The 21,986-nt window shown below is 43.7% G+C and overlaps 1 protein-coding gene across 11 annotated transcripts in view; it reads right to left on the bottom strand.

The window, feature by feature from the left end:
- Window positions 1-21,986, bottom strand: part of RASAL2 (RAS protein activator like 2) — a 221,868-nt gene that overhangs the window by 118,218 nt on the left and 81,664 nt on the right. For all 11 annotated transcript variants that reach the window (XR_014549872.1, XR_014549873.1, XM_083621541.1 and 8 more), the window contains exons 2-3: window positions 13,699-13,826; window positions 643-769 (exon numbers count right to left, since the gene is read on the bottom strand). Coding sequence is in view for 9 of the 11 variants with exons in the window: in XM_083621541.1 (XP_083477667.1) it covers window positions 643-769; window positions 13,699-13,826 (255 nt within the window). In the remaining 2 variants the exon portion in view is untranslated. The remainder of the gene's footprint in view (window positions 1-642; window positions 770-13,698; window positions 13,827-21,986) is intronic.

The following is a 21,986-nucleotide window of genomic DNA, read 5'->3' as shown; positions in this document are numbered from 1 at the left end:
AAATAAAAATTTATTGTTATTTATTATTATCATATATGGTGCTTGAAGCCAGAGCTGTGGTACTTAAGACACCAACTCCCAAGCCAAAGACAGAGAGAATGAGACTCTTGCGACAAGCCTTGGGGACACCAAACTCTTGCTTCTTAGCTCTTCCCACTCCCTTCAACAGTTCTCAAGGGGGACAGCCCCGCCCCTGCAGAAAAAGTATGATTTTATCATAAACTGGTTTCCAATAGACTCTTATTAAAACTTTTTATGTTAAACTGAGTGGGGGGTGCTATGACAAAACAGTGGAAATCTCAGAACAAAGCACAGGTTTCGGTTTATTACTTGCAAGCGCCAAGGGCACAAATAAAAAATGAAAACAAAACTAGGCAGCTCACACAAGTAGTTGGAGTCACTTTAAACCGCCCATGGAAGATACCGTGCTATTGGGATAAACAGTTTTAAATCCGAACACTTTGGAATTATTGAGCTGCCCAACATTAACTGACAGTGTCAGTGCTATATGGTCTTCACTGGAACACCCCTCCAGTGCTGCCTGTTCAAACAGGAAGATTATAGTACTCTGCAATGGAGTGCAGTTTCTCATGGAAATTTAGCTTCGAAAGCTACATTGCGTGTTCTACTGGTATAGCTTACCAAGCTTGGTAGCTCCCTCTGGTGGATAGTCAGGAAATTGACCCTCCGAAGGAACACTCACGGTGCGCCGCAGGCAACGCCCTTTGGAAGGCTCGGATGCCTGTTCCTGCCCTCCTTCCACAGCCATCTGCACATGAAAAAGACACAGGCAGGTTATAAATTTCTTTTTTTCAACATAAATTGCTGGAAGCAATCAAGAACTTTTCCTGCCCAGAATTAATGCCTCGATTCCATAGCACTGGTTGGCAAAACTGAGGGCTATTTAGATGACATCTGGACACATCTGCAATCTAGTTTCTATTTGAAACCGTGCACGGCAAAAGGAAGCAAGCATCACAGTTCCACAGACAATGCAATTAAAAGGTCCAAAGAAATCCTGTATTTCTCTGTTGCAGCAAAAACAAAAAGGGAATTGGGGCAGCGTAAAGACTAATACTCTTAAGAGTCCCATGGACTGCAAGAAGATCAAACCTCTCCATTCTGAAGGAAATCAGCCCTGAGTGCTCACTGGAAGGACAGATCCTGAAGCTGAGGCTCCAATACTTTGGCCACCTCATGAGAAGAGAAGACTCCCTGGAAAAGACCCTGATGTTGGGAAGATGGAGGGCACAAGGAGAAGGGGACGACAGAGGACGAGATGGTTGGACAGTGTTCTCAAAGCTACCAGAATGAGTTTGACCAAACTGCGGGAGGCAGTGGAAGACAGGAGTGCCTGGCATGCTCTGGTCCATGGGGTCACGAAGAGTCGGACACGACTAAACGACTAAACAACAACAACAACAACAACAACAACAACAAAGACTAATACATTTTATCACAGCACAAACTTTTGTGGAGCAAAGTTCACTTTGTCAGATGTGCAATGCAACAAGTTATCGTTTCCAACTGTGTCTCGAAAAACTCTCCCAACTTTCTCCAATGCCCCCAGGGTTCCCTGCGCTCCCACTACGAAACTGAATATATTAGAAAATGAAATAGGCAGGTGTAAGCCACTCTGTGGGTAAAAGCATCCCAGTGCCAGGGATGAAATCTGGGACCTTGTCTCTCTGACCAAGGGATGGTCTCTTTTGTGACAGAGTTATAAATTGCCCCAGGTGTACTTTCTGCTAACAAAGAGCTAGAGTGAAAGCAGAGAAAGACACTGCAACAGGCATATCATAATTTTGGATGGGTGAGAAATGGGGACAGATGCTCCGCCAGGGGCACACAACCACCACCAATATGTTGACATATATGGATTTAGTATGTTACATGTTCTCTCACATTAGTTGCAGTTTTCCAGACTGAAATTCACACTTTCAGCTCAGCTTTCTGCCCAGCTCCCCCGATTGTTCTTCAGTTCCTTAGTCATGGAGTCCTACATGCATATTTATGTGTCTACGGACTCAGCTGGTGGGGGGGGGGGATAAAAAAAATACAGTATTTTTTGCTCTATAAGATGCACCAGACCACAAGATGCACCTAGATTTTGGAGGAGGAAAACAAGAAAAAAAATATTTTGAATCTCAGAAGCCAGAAGAGCAAGAGTGAAAGCAGCAATCCCTCTTGCTGTTCTGGCTTCTGGGATAGCTGCGCAGCCTGCATTTGCTCCATAAGAAGCACACACATTTCCCTCACTTTTTAGGAGGGAAAAAGTGAGTCTTATAGAGCAAAAAATACGGTATGTCTACTCTTCCTCCTTTAGGCATTGGAACAAATCATGCAATGCACTAAGAAAGATTTGGACAGCAAATTTCATCGGGCCAAGTATTTGTAAAACCAAGATCTGCAAGGTCATAAACCAGGAGTGGCACGCCTAAATTATGCAGCATCGCTGCTTGCCCCTCTTCCTTCTCATCAATCCTCTATTGTCAGCACAAGCATGCCTTGCTCTTAAGTTTCTGTTTTCAAGAAGGGAGACTTCACCCTCCAAGAAGCTCCAAGCCAGCTGATGGAGCAGTTCTGGTTGCCCAGCGCAGAAATTCCACTTGGCCCTGTCAATTATTCATCCCCTGCACTTGGAGTTTTTGCTGATATTTCCTTTCCAGCTGAACACTCTCATGACCGTGTCTGCAATTACCTTTTAAGATATGGCTAGAACTCAGCATACTATCTCTCTATCCAGACACATCTAGAGATATATATAAAGTTTCTCATATTCGTGTATGTTCTCAATAGTTTTGAAAGCTATTGGCTAGATTCCTTTTTCATTTGTAAAGTTTCTTTTTAAGCATTACATCCACCTCTTTATGCCCGGTGTGGGAAACCTATCGTAGCCCAAGAGAACCTTCAAGGGGCAATCAGCCAGTGGTGGGTGGAGCCTGAGCCAAACATGGGCGCCATAGCTGTCAACTTACAGATTTGAAAATAAGGGACCAGCAGCCTCGAAAATATGGGATCAGCAGCCAAAATAAGGGATTTTGCGAGCACAGGTATGTTCAACTTCTGAGCCCCTCCGAGCCAAAGGCAGAAAGCCCAGCCAGCAGCCAAACAAAGCCTCAAGCGGTTGTTCCCACAGCACAGCAACCCAGCAAAGGAGATGCAGCATGAGAAACCACCGGCACCTCTCCGCTGGGAAGCGCTGAGCAAAGGCGAGTCCCCAGGCAACACAGCTGATTTGATTAGCACAAGGCATGCAAGCTCCACCCCCCAGTCGTTCTTAGACTCCTTATTGGGTGAGCAGCACAGCCAAGCAACACAGTTGGAGCCTCCCTCCTCCCTGGCTGGCAGGGAGGGAGGGAGAGGAGCTGCTTCCTTTGAAACCCGGGGAATTTAAGGGACATCATCAATAAGGGACAGCAGCGGGACACAGAGCTGGGATAAGGGACTTTCCCACCAAGTAAGGGACGGTTGACATCTATGACGGGCGTGGCCAGAGGAAAAGTAGGTGGAGCAAAGGATGCAAAACCCTTGCCTTTCCACAGGAGACCACGTTCCAGCAGACAAAAAAGGTCCACACCTACAAACACCCACCTACCCCTAACATTATCACACTGTTTAAGGACATAGCCAAGCCAGGCAAAAGCACTCAAGGAGGGTATGGAGCAGAGCTAGTGGAAGTTGGGGCTTGGCCAGAGCCTGCTTTATGCTCCTTCTGGAAAATTTAATACAGAAGTCCATTGTCCTCTTATATATCTGAATAGTAACTGGATGCCCAGTGAACCCCGTATGGCTTATAGCTTACCAATAACCCCCTCTTACCTATTCCTCTCTAGTGACCTAAGTTTTTAACTGCCAACCTTCTCGAAGCTGATGGAAGAAGAGTGGTCGAGCCTTTTTGTAACATGCTGATGGGAGACAAAGAGGGATAACTTGGCTGGAAAGGGGAATAACTTGGCCATAGAACAGCCACACGTGTTTTGAGAAGACAACTGGCCTTCCTGCTATTCTGATCTACAGCTACGTTTGCTTTGGCTATACGTCCCAGAAGTAATTCCCCAAGTGAGAAATCCTCAGCAAATGGTTTAGATAAAGCATAGAATTGTAGAGTTAAAAGGGACCCTGAGGATCATCTGGTCCCATCCCCTGAAATGCATGAATATGCAGTTGTCCCATAGGGGATTAAACCTGCAACCTTGACATTATCAGCACCATATATCGACTCCTTTTCAGGATTCCCTGGTTCGTAAGTGGTATGCTCTTTCTAGGCGGCAGAAATATTCAGATCTTACCTTCAGAACTACACTTTGTGCTAGTTTTATTGCCAGTATAATGTGCCAGAGTGCAGGGATGAGATATGGCAGATAGGAGATTCAAGATCCTGCTCTGGAGCTTCAGGGCAAGTTAATCTCCAAGCCAAACCTATCTCATAGTGACATGAGTTTAATTCCTGCTCTGAGCTTCTTGTAGAAAGGGCAGAATGCTGACATAACAAACAGACTGATCTATTTTTTTAAAACTGATTTTTATTGAAATTTTCAAATATACATTTCCATCACTGAATATCCACCATTATAATTGTACATTCATCAACTTCCCTCCTTCCCCTTCCATGGTTCTTTGAATTTCCCCATAATTTCTGCATATTCTAACAAAAAATCCATTTAATTTAGTCCCCACGTTATATCTCTTTATTATATGTTATACAGTGGTACCTCAGGTTATGTTACCTTCGGGTAACGTAATTTCAGGTTGCAAACGTGACAAACCTGGAAGTGTATACTTCCGGCTTTTGCCGCGCACGCATGCGCAGAAGTGCTGTGTGTGTGTGTGTGTGTGTGTGTGTGTGCAGAAGTGCTCTAACGCACCGTGCGCATGCACAGAAGTGGCGCCTCTGGATATGGACTTTCCAGGGCAAGTACGAACCCCCAGGACGAATTAAGCTCGTATCCAGAAGGTCTACTCTATTGTTGAATTTACCTTAATCCTAACAAAAAAATTTTTTTCCTTCCAGTAGCACCTTAAAGACCAACTAAGTTAGTTCTTGGTATGAGCTGAAGTGTGCATGCACACTTCTTCAGATACAGTGTGCATGCACACGAAAGCTCATACCAAGAACTAACTTAGTTGGTCTTTAAGGTGCTACTGGAAGGAAAAAAAAAAATTTTGTTTTGACTATGGCAGACCAACACGGCTTCTATCTGTAACTTACCTTAATCCTGCTAGTGTTTTCACTTGCTTGCAATTATTTTCCAAAAATTCCACTCCTCTTTATATATTTGATCTCCTTGCTCTCTTATTCTGTTAGTAGGCCTGCATATTCTATCATTTTAAGCTGCCATTCTTTCTTCTTAGGAAGCTCTCTCACCTTCCACTTTTGGGCTAACAAAATCAGAGCTGCTGTAGTTGCGTACATAAATAAAAAACAAACAGACTGATCTAGTGCTAAGCAGAAAATTGAAGAGGAACATACAGTCCCCAGTCTCTAAATATGGTAAGTTAAAGAACAGAATTAGTAACTTTTTCTTAAAGGATTCTAAATGGGAGGGATGTAAAGGGGGGGGGGGAGGAGAACAACTTGTAATAACAGTGATGTAATGGACACTATCCAATAGGCTCTAGTCACATCCATTACTCAATGCAAGTACCAGGTTGATCGCGATCTCAACCCTGCTCTGGTCAATCCTCCAATGACAATGGGTAGATCACTGTCAATATTTTTATACTGTGAGTAGATCTCAGTCTCTTGGGAGTTGGATGTGGCTGCTATACAGCAACAACTAGCTTTGAGCAGGGCGTTAGTAGAAAGGGCATTTTCATAACAGTATGTCATTGTTGTCTGAGTGCTGGGATAATGCAACGCCCTGGCAACAGAAGGGCCACCTTGCAAAAAGAGGCATTCAGATCTCATGCAAGTATTGAGTAACATCTGCACAAAAATAAAAGCCTGTTGTCAGGGAAGGCCCATAAACCTCAGTTCTTATCAGAAGAATTTATCACACACTAGCAAAGTCTTCAGCTGATTCTAGCACTTCCAACAAAAGGACTGATACTATTCACATCCTTCTGGCACAGCAGCTGAATTAAACGCCACGTTATATCACTCAAGTTTTAAAGAAACTTCCCAATAATTGTTATGAATGTAATTATGTTCACAATTCTGCCCACTTAAGAATGCCCTTTCCCCCTCTCCTGCATGTAGGAAGGATGAGCATCTCTGTGGTTAAGCAACTTTCTCAGATTATTTTTCGGTATATAGATCACAATACATCACACTGAACATAATCATATCTCACCTCTACTATGAGAGAAGATGATTTTGTTGCATTTAAGCGGCTGCATGTTTAAAATGTGATGTGAGAAATCACCGTGAACAATTGTAAATTGTGTCGGTGGGTTCAAAATGTGCAGGCTTATGTCAAATCATCACATTTACCTATGCCTGAAAGGTAGACCGAAAAATATTCAGCAGTGGCAAATCAGTGCCTTAACATTTATATGCTACTTCTGAATACTCAAAGTGGTTTACACATTTATCACAGAGCGAGTGGGTCTGAGGAAGAGTTAGCTTGTCTAAGGCAGCCCAGGGAATCCACTGCTCTTGAGCTTAGACCAGGCTTCCTCATCCTTGCCCTCCAGATGTTCTTGGCCTACAACTCCCATGATCCCTATCTAGCAGGACCAGTGGTCAGGGATGATGGGAATTGTAGTCCAAAACATCTGGATGGCCAAGGTTGAGGAAGCCTGGCTTGGACTCAACCATTGTGCTATGCAAGTCCTGCGGTTATCTTTCAGCATGAGACTGTGTAATTAAAAATTATGAGTCTCTCAACTCACCTGCAGTCCTGTATGGTAATTACTAAATTGACCAACTGACCTAAAAATCCAGACTAAGTTTGGGAGGCGGGGGGGGGGGGGGGCGTTGCCTGCATTTTTTGGTGAATTGCCAAGAAAGCAAGGGCAATACAGTGTTTTCTTCAGTTGAATACTTTAGGTCAGGGGTGGGGAAGCTTTCTGGCTCCATGGGCCAGATCCTTATCAGGATGCGCCACATTTTACATGTGGGTGGCCTTGCTTGGGAACTGTAGCACAAGGTGGTTGTGGAAATGCCGAGAGTGTGTGTTAAAAACAGGCTTATTCTTGGGGCTGAGGATGCATGTTCCTGGCTGGGTTCAACCTTCACTCTTCAGCTGTCAAACAGGAGTTAAATCCTGCTGCACTGGCAATGCACGCCTGTTCCCAGCAGGGGGCAGGCATGCACAACCGAAGTAAGTACACCCTTTCCTCACAAGTATCAGATGGGGAGAAGAGCAGCCTCTGCTTTCAATTGCCTAGACAACATCTGGGGGCTGCTTCCTTTGGTGGTGTGTGCCTCTTCTCAGTAGGAAACAGGTGTGCACAGACAAACTGAGCAGCATTTAACTCCAATCCATCAACTGTCAAGCTGAGAACAGGTACCTGCTGTTGATAAAGCAAAGGGACATCAGTTGATTGACAGGTAACATGGCTTGGGAGATATGGCCTCCTGCGGCAACTGAGCCCCTGGCTGGCCAAGATTGGCTGCAGGCTAGACATTTCCCAGCATTGCTGCAAGTCAAGGGTGGAAACCCTTTGGCTTTCTAGATGTTGCTGAACAACTCCTCCCATCAGCCCCAGCTGCCACAGCCAATGGCCAAGGATGATGGGAAATGGGAAAGCCAAGAAACCTCTGGAAAGCCAAGAAGATCTGGAAAGCAAGAAGATCAAACCTATCCATTCTGAAGGAAATCAGCCCTGAGTGCTCACTGGAAGGACAGATCCTGAAGCTGAGGCTCCAAGACTTTGGCCACCTCATGAGAAGAGAAGACTCCCTGGAAGACCCTGATGTTGGGAAAGATGGAGGGCACAAGGAGAAGGGGATGACAGAGGACGAGATGGTTGGACACTGTTCTTGAAGAGACCAACATGAGTTTGACCAAACTGTGGGAGGCAGTGTAAGACAGGAGTGCCTGACGTACTCTGGTCCATGGGGTCACGAAGAGTCGGACACGACTAAACGACAACATCTGGAGGGGCAATGGTTCCTCATCCTTCCATAAAAGCTAGGTCACGGTTTGACTGAGTATGTCATCTGTATCTGGGCTTGTGATTTAGCTCTGCCCAGACAATTCACAAGCAAGGTTTGCCCTATGGTTTATAGTTTGTGGTTTGTCTGGAAAGAGCTAAATCAGGAGCCTGGGTTCAGACGACACACTAAGCCAAACTATGGCTTAGCTCAGCCCAACAGAAAAACAACTGGAGATGGAACTAACTGGCCACAATCTCCTCTCTGGAAGTCCACACCTTTGCTTGTTTGCACTAAGTTGTGGTTAGTTTAGCATTACATGCAAAGTGGGATTTTGTTGTTTTTTGCTGCAATGGATGGAGAAGGCCAATGCTCCTCTGAAAGAATGTAACACCCAGAAATCATGACGATGTTAAAACGCTACAAGCACTTGCTTAGATGTTGGTTCTTTAACACCTATGAATAATGCACCCAGTGAATCCCTGCGGATCAAATCGCCATAATACTGTCTTCTCCCTTTCCTTCCTGCATATACAATAGATTTATAATTTAGAGTAACAGCATTTGCAACCGCTCTGAGCAATCTGTGTCAGTAACACCTCATCACAACTGTAGAATTAGCAAACAGCTGTCACAAAGTATATAGTTAACCTCTACAGAGGACCCCAAAGAGGACTACAAACAGATCTGGAAGCACTGCTCCATCTAACCTGAATGCAAAAACATTCAGCCATCAAGCTCAGCTTCTTTTCATCTGCTGAAATACACTGGAGCCATTCAGCTCGCCTTTATTCATAAATATTGATAATGCGTGAAAAAATCCATTTTGATACTGCTGCACAAATTTTTCAAACACCCATAAATGCAAGGAAACAGCAACGTGCGCAGGACAATCACTGGACATTAGAGGCAAAACTTACATGAAAGGGAATGTGAATGGAGGCCATTTTACACAGCTATAAAAACATGCACATTGCCTGTAGCTTTGAGAGCAAAAGAGGAGGAACAGAATTATGGTGAAACAAAAGAATGGATTTAAATAAAAGTTTCTCCATGTTTAACTGCTTCATACTACAGTAGGAATCATAATCTCTGCCTGCTCCCATCCATCTCAACTCCGTCTTTGAAAGGCTTGTGCTTCATAATAGCAACATGGTTTTGGGGTGATGTCCAGCTTACACTGCCTGGTCATTTGATTTATATCCCACTCTTCTTTCCCCCAAAGGAGCCCAAGGATATGCCATTGGCTGCAACCACCTGTACCCCAGGGAACCCACTTTGCTCAACTTAGCCCCGCCTGATGGTCAATTTGATTCGAAGGGTTGGTTGCCATGATCCTGTCACCGGTTGGGATGCAGACACCCAGTGAACCCCAATAACAAGGAAAATTTATTGCTGGACAAAACTAAAAAACTGGAAGCAGGTGTTTCAAATTGGCTTTGAACTACATTTGATAAAATGTACTGTTTTCATTTGGGGGACGCGGGTGGCGCTGTGGGTAAAACCTCAGCGCCTAGGACTTGCCGATCGCATGGTCGGCGGTTCGAATGCCCGCGGCGGGGTGAGCTCCCGTCTTTCGGTTCCAGCTCCTGCCCACCTAGCAGTTCGAAAGCACCCCTAAGTGCAAGTAGATAAATAGGGACCGCTTTATAGCGGGAAGGTAAACGGCATTTCCGTGTGCTGCGCTGGTGCTGGTTCGCCAGAGCAGCTTCGTCACGCTGGCCACGTGACCCGGAAGTGTCTCCGGACAGCGCTGGCCCCCGGCCTCTTAAGTGAGATGAGCGCACAACCCTAGAGTCGGACACGACTGGGACTTCCGGGTTGGCGCCATTGTTTAATGGCGGATTCCCTCCGAGCTCCGGAGGGAATCGGCTCCGTAGCGTCTGGGTCTGGCCGCTGCGGCGAAGCGGAGACCCTTAAAATCACAGGCGCGGATGCCTGTGAACACAGAGACTCGGCGGGCACCATTTGCGCCCCCCCAATCCGCGACGGAGCCTTTTTAAAGGCTTCGGAACGGAGGCAGGGTGGGGCGTGGTGCTGAGAGTACTCCCTCGCCTACGGAGTGAAGCCGCAAGCCATTGACAGAGAGCGCCAACTTCTTCCAAGACCGATTGGACTCTAAAATATAAACCCGTGAGTAATACGGAGATTGGAATCTTAAAAATTTTTAATTTTGGATTTGGAACGAGCGGGAAGGGGCTAAAAAGGAAGTCCACCCCCCCCTTTGTAAACAATTTAAAGCAAAGGACTGGGCAGCTAAGGTCGAGATAATTTGTTTCTTGTTTCTTTTTAATGAAAGATCCTGACTTCACGGCTTTGACACTATAAGAAGATTTACTGGAGGATAAAAAGAATTTTGGGAGCTGAAATTTCACCCCCCCCCCGAGACCCGGGAACGTCCTATGAGAAAGCCTGTTGTATTGAGGATTTTGACAGCTGTCAAGTGAGCTGTCAGCTGGAAAAAGAGAACATTGTTTCTGCTGTTTTTGCTGGTTTATTTGGTACAACTTGTTGAAAATAAGGAGAGTTGATACAAAATAACTGGACTTTTGGTTTGGAGCCGAAAGGAACATTAAGGAACTAAAATCCCTCTAGAGGGGTAACAGGGACACTACACCACAAAAATGGCTGGAGTATGTAAAATCCAAGCAGAATTGGACAGAGCACTCGTTCTCTTGGGAAACTTGCAAGATGAATACAATGCTTTGTCTACAGAGGTATCATTACTACACTGGACAGTAAACAACAGTTTTGAGCCTGATAAGGACTTGAAACAGGAAGCCTATTCAACTGAACAAATAAATGAAACTGAAAGTGTAGATATGATGGAGCAATATGTTGTTTTTGAAGAAAATGAAGGAGGAGCAGGAGATTTGCAGGAGTCAAAGGAGAGTTACAATATGAGGCCTGACATGATGATAAAAAAGGACAATAAAAATTGGATGTGGAAAGCCTGGTCTGAATGGGACTTTGGAAAATGGAGAGATCCCCTTTGGAGGAGATCTGAAGACCTGAGGATTACAAATTTGTTGAAAGTGAAAGCTGGAGCTTTGGGGACATATGGATCTGAAAGAAATTTGAAACAAGAGTTGGAGCACCCCATAGGCTTTGCTTTTAAGGATGGAGGACTGGCTGGAAGTAACATGGATTCTGTTGGGCCGGAGCTCCTCCGAGACTTGGGGCTTAACATCAAGGACTATCAAAGAGACCGGCAGAAAGGAACTGAGAGAGATATAAGGGCCTCGGACGTGAGATCTCCAGGCTAAATAAATAACATAAAGACTGATGGATATTGGTTGGGGACTGGAACCGGGAGAAGGGTGGGTGGAGGTTGGGAATCCAAAGGGTACATAAGGATAATTTGCTTTTTATATTTTGTTAGTGGTAAGGAAATTGGGTAAATCGTGGAAGGGAAATTTTGGTCGACTTTAGGAAAAAGGCTTAAGAATAATTAATGAGGTATAAGTATTGATGTGTGATTTTAATAAGGTAACATTGGTTTTTTCTTTTTAAATTAATTGAAAATAAGGCTGTTAGAAATAAATTGAGGAAATGGAAAAAAGAAGTAAAGTAAAACAATAGTATGTTAGAACAAATGTTTAAGTTAAGGTAAAGAAATAAGTTAAGGACTTGCTGAACTGACAATTTAAATTGGAATACAAGAAGGGGAGGTGTGAGGAGGTCTGAGAAATAAGGTTAAGAATAATAAGTATCAGAAATTTTATGTGGTTTTTTCTATTTTTTTTTCTGTTTTGGTTTGTGTATTTTTTGTTTTTGTTTGTTGTGTGTTTCTTGAAAATGCCAATAAATATTTAATAAAAAAAAAAATAGAGTCGGACACGACTGGCCCGTACGGGCAGGGGTACCTCTACCTTTACTGTTTTCATTCAGCGACGCATCTCCTTGAATTGCTTAGACATTAAAGGACATACACCTTCCATGTTTTAATACAATACTGTGATTTTTTTCCCTGTATTTGGAACCAGGATGGAATCTACACGCATATAAAAAATGTTCTGAACATGTTTTTTTAAAAAAGCGTTTTTTAAAATGCATTGAATTTTCCATAAAGCTCACCATCACCATATAGAGTCGCATTATATATTGCACTTTAAACACACTTAAAATGTTTTATTTACAGCTCTATAACTGAGTCCCAGGTCAAGCAGCTCATAGTGCTTTTTTTTTTAAAGGAAACCAGACATGACATAAACTTTTTCTTTCTGAAGGAAGTTCAAAATGTTTTTCAAGTTGAATCTTTTCTCTGATTCACTTAAGGCAACAACTCTTGTGGTCATTTTTTTCTTGGGGCATTTTAAGTGAAAATGTAATATTCTTTTTGAAAAGCAGCCATGCCCCTGTAAATGAGAGTCATAAAGAAACCCTCACAATCTCTTTCTTTCTTTCTTTCTTTCTTTCTTTCTTTCTTTCTTTCTTTCTTTCTTTTTTTCTGGATTTTGCCAGACTTTCTGTTCTTACTTTGCATCTGTGTCAATGATAATATGATGCAACTCAAGATTCTTATTTTGCTGTTTAAACTTCTGACTTAAAAAAAAGAGATTTGTTTGTGATAGCTGATCAACTGACAAACCAGTTCTGAAGGCTATGGTTCCCAGACAACATGGACAGCCATTCAAATATTTCCCATATAATTCTACATTATCCTCTAGTTTAAAACTTGGGGCCTTTTAAGTACCACAAACAACTCAGCTAAGCCACAGCTAAGAATTTCAAAATTATTTTCTGAAGAACATTGTGGTTTCTTGATAAGAATATTCTATAATATCAGATAATTTCCTCTGAAAGGGGTTTGTACATGATTACCCATCTACCCCTGCAAACTGAAACACTGGAAGGGAGACACTGGGAACATTTTAGGTACCAACAATTCATGAATGACAGTAGTGAAGTCCAACAGATGTCCACTGTTACACCAAATGCAGCCGAGAACATGACCCAAAATTATCTTCTGAACACTCAGTGTGCAAAGAATTCTTAAAGCAAACGAAGATGGAAAAGTGCTTAATTAGACCAGAACATAATACAGGATCAAATACAGATAGTTCTGTTTAGCAGTCTCTGAGCCCGCTAAAAAAACCCCCATCTTTTTACTTCTTGAACTGCAATGTTTAGTCTTTAAATTTGAGATTTTCTAAATGAGGGGCAATCCTCAGGACGAATCAGGGAAACAGGGAGAGTGTAATGTTACGGGGAACTTCAGGTGCAGCCATCCAAACCATTATGCTAAATACCGACACTGCAGAGAGGCAGAAACCATATGGACACTTTTCTCCTTCTGCCCATTCCAAATATCCTTGCACAGCAGCACTGCTTACACAAGGATTCTGTATCCTTGTGTAGCCTGCTGAGAGAGTGATACTGCTGGTGATCAAGGAACTCTACTCAGGAGGTAAGTTTAGAAAGGGCCAGAGTTCAAAAAGTTTGAGCAATCCTGCATTAAGTGCATGAACTTATAGGGAAAAGGGAAAATTTCAAAAGCTATTTACAAAGCCTCCTGAAGGCTGATTATTTCCATTCATGAGAATAAAAGATTTTCTCCACTACACATGCAAGACAAACAGAAGCTATTCAAATGCCATTGTGGTCCAAAACTGCTAAGACAAAGGGAGTTCTTGCATAGTTTTTCCTCTCACCTCCTTCTCTTTGTTCAGCAGCACAAGTTGGCTGTCCGTCAGAATGGAGTACTTGGTCTCCCATATTATAGTTTCCGAATCAGGGGACTGGCCACAAGACAGCCTGTGGGTTGGTGGTCCTTTCACATCTGGGGGGAAAAAAGGAGCAATATTAAAACATTTTAATCACTTTGCTCATTGTGGTGGAAATTACTCAGCTGAGTCTTATGTTAAAAGAGTTTAGTTATCAGATTAACAGCAATCTTAGGCATGCTTAATCAGAAATACATTCCACGAGGTCCAACGGAGTTTAGGATTGCACCCCCCCAAAAAAAATGATGCTATGGAGAAATTTCAGGGCCGCATTAAAAAAAAACAAAGTTAGCAGTTTGAAAACTATTTCCAATGGACAGAATGCTAAACCATTTAGTCCCGCTTCCACGGAACCCCAAACTTCTTGTTTTGTATGAATCAGAGATCTGTCCTGCTCTGTGGCAAGATTTTGGGCAGGTTCAGGCTGAATGCAAACAGATAGCAAAGCTTCAGCAGACAAATAAATGAAGAATGAGCCTGTAATAGCAGCAGCTGCATCCCAACTGCTAGCCCTGCCTGCAGTGGAAAATGCCTTTTCAGTTAAATGGACCCAGCCCAATGCAATAGTCTTTTATTCCAATGGTGGGTGGGTGGGTGTGGCAGCACTCTGGTCTCACTGGGGCTTTGGCAATGGAACCCTCTGCATGTCATTCCCCCCCAGGAGGAATCTGACTCCAGGGTCAAGACATATCATGACTTTATCACAAACTCTGGTGAGTTGAACAAGTACTCTTTTTTTACCCATGGTGTGAAGCTGGCTTGTTTTGAATCTAACCAGGATGTGCATACAAAGCAGAGGTTGTGGTTTATCACAACAGCAAACCAAGGTTCTGTGAAACAGGAGAACTGTTCCTCCTGGCTACACACGAGGACAGAGGAAGCAGGGTAGGCAAGCATTACGTTTCTCACTGGTTGATTCCAATTACAGTGGTTCCTCTGGTTACGAACTGAATCCGTTCTAATGGCGTTCCCATACTCTGGTCTCTTGTCTCATCATTTGGGGTAAAGGCATAGGCACCACAGACAGGGTTTAGCGCGTGTACCTGCAATATCCCCCCTCCCTTCCCCACAGGTGGGCGGGGTTTGTGGCACAGAGCGGGGCTCACCTGGGCAGGTGCCACCCACCTGCTTGGGCCAGCCTTTGACCCGCCCTCAGCTAGGGAGGACAATGGACGGCCGGCCAGGGGTGGGCTTAAGGCCAAAAGAACAGAGGCTGACTCCGTTGTCCAAATCTCTTTTGCTTTGACGCATGATTTCCGCTCGCTTCCTGGAGCAAAGTTTGCAACCAGGAGCAGCTAGCTGAAAACCACAGCAATGGCAATACAGTATCCACAGCAGTATCTAAACAAGCTGCATTCAAGAACAAAAAACAAAAATAATCCCCAAAAAGCCTTCTGACAACTTATCAGTAGGTATAAAGCCTTTATAGCAGTTAATTCAACAGAGCAAGGTCAGGATGAGCGTATACCTGTATACCTCCAGGAGCATCTCCACCCCTGTCGTCCAGCCCAAACACTGAGGTCCAGCTCCGAGAGCCTTCTGGTGGTTCCCTCACTGCAAGAAGCGAGGTTACAGGGAACCAGGCAGAGGGCTTTTCGGTGGTCGCACCCACCCTGTGAAATGCCCTTCCCAGCAGATGTCAAACAGATAAACAGCTATGCGATTTTTAAAAGACATCTGAAGGCACCCCTGTTTATGGAAGTTTTTAGTGTTGTATTGTGTTTTTACTCATTTTTGTTGGGAGCCACCCAGAGTGGCTGGGGCAACCCAGTCAGATAGGAATAATAATGATGATGATGATAATTAATTTCCCCATAAACAGGAAACAGCTGCTCTTTCCTTAGTTGGAAATATAAAGGTGCGTGGTGGCAGTGTGGCTAAGTTCTCACCTACTTCTGTACCAAAGTTACAATCTTGCTGTGGGATCTCTTTGTAACATCAACCAAGAATCACTGAAGGCATCGACTCTGTTGAGATGTAATGGGGAACCACATTTTCTCCCCTACAAGAATGAGCCAAAGCAAGCTTCAGATTTGCATGCTTCTCCTCACTCTTGTTCCTTTTTCTGTGAAGGCACTTAAACTCCTTCCCACTGCAATGCTTTTAATTAAAAACTAACCACAGTTCTCACTGATGTCTGAACTCAGGAAACGGTGGTTTGCTTATGGTCTGAGAGCAAGCCATGATCTAAAAAAAGGAGAAGGGAGAATATGAGCTCGAGGGCCCACCACAGCTTGTTCCAGCCATCGTCTACAATCACAAAATGGGGGTTATAAAACCTAAGAAGAAGAAAAGGTAGGCTATTGAGACTGAAGGAACTATAAGACAGACACAGTGGTTGGCTGCCACTGAAAAACAAAACAGAAAAAAATGAATGTATCTTAGTTTTCAAAGCATCTTTACAAACTATTCCGAAAGGTCAGAGCTATGATTTGTTTCTACAGAAGTGTTTCGCAAAAAGCAGGAGTGTGACATTTAAGCAAACCTTCACCACTAGGTGGTGGTGAATCCACACCCACAGCAACTCCGGTTTCTAGGAAGTACGTACAGGAAAAATACAGAAATAAACATTACCGGGTGACCCTGAAAACACTGTTAAGTAATTCAAAAGCATTGAGAGCCACGCTCCTCTTATTTTGGGCCTTCCACTTCCTGCTATATCGCCAGCTGGTAGTGTTTAAACCCCTTCCCACTGCAATGCCTTTGTTTCCCAGTGCTTTAGGTCCCTGCACAAGCCTTCAAAGTTCTGGTCCTTACTTCTAAAATTGACTATCCTGTTACTCTTAATTGCACAACTTACTTTCACTCCCCCCCCCCTTTCTGAGCCTTTATCCCATGTCTCTATTTCCTAAAAAAAACACCAAACCCTTTTAAAACATGGCCTTCCCTGGCCCACTGCAGACTCAATGCTCGTCCCTTCACTGGCGTGACACCAGCAGTACTGGCACCACCAGTGCTTTCAGGACTAGGTTCCTCCAATGGGATAAACTGCAGATTATGGAGCATGATGAAGGGCAGGGCCAGGAGTCCTATATAAATGAACCCAGCAGCTAGGCAGGAGGAAAGAGAAAGAAGACGAGCTCCAGGGAAGGAGAACTAACAGGACCCAGGAAGTATGAAGTGGGTGCAGAGGAAGATTGCATTAGTGTATGAGGCCAGCATGCAAGTCCTGAGTGGGCCAACCCTACTTTTTGCAGAGGAAATAACTGGTACTAGCTCCCTTCACTTTAATGGGAGGAAGCTGGGAGCTTAACCCCTTAGCTCCCAACAGTCTGATTGGAAGAGGCAGGAGTGCTGATCTCAGAACCCCATTTGAGACAGATGGTCACCCCCGTAGTATACAGGAAGTGCCCCTAATTTCAGTGCAGAACCTGAGGTCAGACAAGTGGGGCAGGGGGACAGGGGTGTCTCATCAAAGCTCCAAGGGAAGACAAGGCAGGCTCAGTATGCCTGTTCCAGAGAATCCCTTTGTCAGGAGTGCGTGCAGGAGCCTGGCCCTGGGACTGGTAGGGCTTCGCAGGACTGGGGCTTTCCTAAGAGGCAAGGCACAGCTGCACAGGTGAGGCTGATTGGTAACTCACAGCACCTGGTGGCAAGAGCCGGGAAGGGACATAAGGTCAGCATTTCCCTTTGCCCCCTTGCCACAGCTACACACTTCCTGCCTTGGGATTTTTGACTCCTTGCTTCCTGATCCTTGGACTCTTGGCTGCTTGACTCCTGACCCTCAGACCCTTGGCTCCTTGACTCCTGGCTCCCTGACCCTTGGCTTCCGGACTCCTGGCTTCCAGACTCCCATTCCTGCTCCCACTCCGCCGTCTTGCCCCCGGTCCCGACGTCCTCAGCCACGACTTTGACCACCCGTAAACCGGACTGTGACACCCTTCTTACTTTATGGGATACCTTTCAGCCTACCCACCTGGACCCAGTGCCCATCTCCCCTGTCTTCAACTTAAGCCTCAGACATCAAGTTCCTGAGTGAGAACCACTGGAGCAGACCAGGAAAATCGAGAGAAGCAAATTAGAAACCTTAAAGGAAGAACTAAGCTGGTGCCGATTCCAAAGCCTTGGAAGGTATAGCTCCCTGAAGTACTGACTCACTAGCTGCTGTATGTGAAGCAACATATGGTAAATCATTGCCAATCCATTTATTACAGAATATCTGGTGCTGTTATTTGATCAAGGGCCTTAAAAAGGGGTAGTGCATGGGACCTATGGACCAAGACAGGTTTGAGGTGTCCCTCCACTGGACTACTCCACATGTACCCTTCCCTTTTCCTTGCTAGCTGCCTTCGACATCTCTGATAGTCTTGAGTCTCTAAAGCAGACTGGGGAGTAATTCTATACATTGCTGGCACCACCCTGGGCACCTATGTAATTGTCCAATGCACTGCTAGTCATTTAGAAGGCCTAGAGAAATGCTGTCACCAGCACTGTGCTGCCTAATTTTTTATTCCTGGGGATTATTTGTGCCCTATTCCAAAAATTGGTTTGATTGGATTTGGGGGGGTGTGTGTGTTCGGCTTATGGAAGTTTTGCCTCTTGAGACTAGCCCAACTGCTATACCTGCCATTTTCTGCTTCCTTTCTTTTCTGCATGTTTTATTGACATAGGAACTGGGTTCTTCCTGGGATGCGTGGGGAGGTTTTGCTTATATTATTCTCCCAAAGTGACTTTTAAAAATGACAGAAGGGTTCCAAACAGACTTACTTACAAATATGTTAGCTTTCCCCCTGAATCCTTCAACCATGCTCTTAGCAAGAGGTTATATGAATTGCTTTTTGAAGTAGTAAATGGAGATGGGTGAACAAGCTTGCATGGACCCTTTTCATGAGAAACAAAGGCTGTTCCCAAAGCTTTGTGGAATTGTGGATGTTTCTTTTTGCAATAGCTCTATTTACACACCAGCACCACTGCACTGTGGTTCCCATTGTCATGTCTAGTGGGCTCACAGGCATCAGAGGAGAGAATGGTTTGTTCTCATTTGAGGTTTTTCACAAAAGTTTCTCATCTTATTGGCATGGTTCAGTGTGAACTTGTCTCAACTCCACCAAAGTTTCATTTTAAAATTGGTTTTCCTTAGATATTTTTTTTTTAACAAAAGCAGTCTGCCTTATCTTTCTTCTAAAAATCTATTAATGAATGAGATGAATGGACAAGGTACTACTCCCAATGCATTTTAAAAAGCGACCATCAACCCCAAAGTTGTAATTTTCAAAAGCTTATTGAAAAAGTAAAGGTCACAGAAATGGCATATGTGGCATCTGAATTTTAAATAATTTGTATAACTACCTAACAAGTGAGTTATGAGCACTAAACTGTTCTATCAGAGTATGAGAAGACACTAAAAAGGGTTGAGATACTTCTAGTTTTAGAGCACTAGAAAAAGTAAGTGTAACTGGGAAACCTGCACATTACTGCTGTTTATTTTTTAAAGAAACTTAACAATCCCAATAAGAAGTTCAGTATTAGATGCCACAAGTAAATGCCAGTGAAAATTCCGAACAGGTTAAAATGTGTTTATTGCCTTACTTTATCTTAATCACACCTTGTAAAGCCTTCCTTCTCTGGGGAAATAGACTGAACAGTGACAACTTGAGTTGATTTATCAAATAAAACATCCACCTTATTTAAATGCACACATTGGACCAATTTTACATGATGCAGTGAGAAAGATAGAGAATACCTAAAAACATGATACATTAAATTCTGGTATAGTGCTAGAAGCATCTAATAGATAAGTTCATTTATGGATCAATTTGAAAGAATATTTGCAATACAGTGGTACTTCGGGTTACAGACGCTTCAGGTTACAGACTCTGCTAAGCCACAAATAGTATCTCGGGTTAACTTTGCTTCAGGATGAGAACAGAAATCATGCTCTGGTGGCGCAGCGGCCCCATTAACTAAAGTGGTGCTTCAGGTTAAGAACAGTTTCAGGTTAAGAACGGACCTCCAGAACGAATTAAGTTCTTAACCCGAGGTACCACTGTACCGTACATTTGAAATATCTTTGATAATCAACTTTCTCAAAATCTGAAAAAATATAGAGAATTAGTGCATCCAATTAAATCTCCAATTGCTGCAGTGATTTGTTCTTTGTATTTTAATCCCAACAGTAATTGAATTTTTTTGAGTTGTGGAGAGAACATAATTTATGTGCATGTAAAGATCTACTACGTCAAACTCAAACCAGGACATAAGATGTAAAATGAATAATGAATAATCAGTTGCTGCCATGATTCTTCTTTCTATAAATTCAATTTATTTATTTTTTTAGAAAAAGACTAAACAACTGTTACCAGTTAAGAAATCTAAACACATTTGAGGAATCTGGAGTTTTGATAAGGTACATTCAGATTCTAGAGTTCTTCTAAGATCAATATACATTTTCATTGTGAAGTGGACCATTACGAACTACATAAATTAGCTGAGGGCAAGATCTTGGAAGACATATTAAATTTTCTATCTGGAATGACAAAGGGAGATGCAGTAATAGTTTTTCACTATAGTAATTTGAGAGAATTGCTTTATGTTACTGGCCAGCTAATATAGGAAATCAAAAATGACAAGAGATAATGGGGTACATACAATTCTCTCTGCTGGAAGCACCAGAGAGAATGGAATCTTTTTCATTAATATAGTGTTACCTTGCCGTCTAATCACCCCAAAGTTATCTTCTACATGATTATGATAGTAAAAATAACATACACAAAATATTGAAGGGATTAGTGACTGGCAACCAAGTGAGGATTCACTTGAACCAAGAACCACCTTTCGAAGTCCAACTGTTCACTTGTTCTGACTCAATATACAGTGGCACCTCAGTTTACGAACTCAATCCGTTCCGGAAGTCCGTTCTTAAACCGAAACCATTCTTAAACTGAGGCGCGCTTTCCCTAATGAGGCTTCCCGCCACCAGTGCCTCTCCACCGTTCGGCTTCCGTTCTTAGACCAAGGTAAAGTTCGCAAACCGGGACACTACTTCTGGTTTTGCGGAGTTCGTAAACCGAATAGTTCGTAAACAGGGCTGTTCTTAAACCGAGGTACCACTGTACCATCAAGTCAAAACTGTCAGGCTATGTTACGGTGAAAGGAAGTAAAAACAAGGACATAACAACTTTACTCAGAAATAGATTTCATTTTTAAGTACAGTCATACCTCAGGATAAATATGCTTCAGGATAAGTATTTTCGGGTTGCGCTCTGCGGCGACCCGGAAGTAACGGAGCGTGTTACTTCCGGGTTTCGCCGCATGCGCAGACGGTCAAAGTGACATCATGCGCATGCGCAGAAGCGGCGAAACGCAACCCGCACACACGCATCTTACGTTCTGTTCAGGATGCAAATGGGGCTCCGGAACGGATCCCGTTTGCATCCCGAGGTACCCCTGTACTGACAACATAAGCCACATAAGTCTACAACAAATACGACCTGCGGATATGATCCACAAAAGGAACGGGTTCCATTCAAAGGAGAACCAGCCTAAAATAAAAATATGGCAAAACAGCTTTTTAACTGATCCCTGGAAAAAACCCAACAGGGGCTGGGATGAGGGTGAAAATGGACCAAATGAAGACAGGGGGAAAACCAGACAACGGAAGTCAAGAGGGACTTGACAGCCATTCATGGAAGTCAAAGAAACATACATGCCAATGACACCTAGGGAGAGAATGGTTGCAGGTGCCACTTCTAGAAACCTCTGGAGCAAAATGGGCAAGGTGGAGTGCTTGGTTTTAAAAGCAAAAAAGAAGTAGCAGATATTGCAGGCATATCTGGAACTTGGTAGCATGGCAAACAGCCAGCAGCAAACAGTCATCTCTGGATACAAAATATGGACGACAATTTCCAGCCCCAAAAGTAATTTTGCACTATGTTGCCAGTCCTTCCCCACCCCCACCAAAATTCTAAGTGTGATCTTGAGATGAAAACTGAACGGGAAGCATCAAAAGGAGCAAATGTTGTAGAAATGGGTGACTTCAATTACCATCACATAGACCTGGGTAGATGTGTGCCCCACTATCAGCTAAGAGGTGAACTTTCCAGATAGTCTAAATCAGGCATAGGCAAACTCAGCTCTCCAGATGTTTTGGGACTACAACTCCCATCATCCCTAGCTAACAGGACCAGTGGTCAGGGATGGTGGGAGTTGTAGTCCCAAAACATCTGGAGGGCCGAGTTTGCCTATGCCTGGTCTAAATGACTACACCCTAGAATAAC

Source organism: Podarcis filfolensis (genome assembly GCF_964270895.1).
Source record: "Podarcis filfolensis genome assembly, chromosome: 6".
In the NCBI taxonomy this organism is placed as follows: Eukaryota; Metazoa; Chordata; class Lepidosauria; order Squamata; family Lacertidae; genus Podarcis; species Podarcis filfolensis.
Note: the sequence above shows the minus strand (reverse complement) of the source record. Positions and strands in the feature narration are given on the sequence as shown.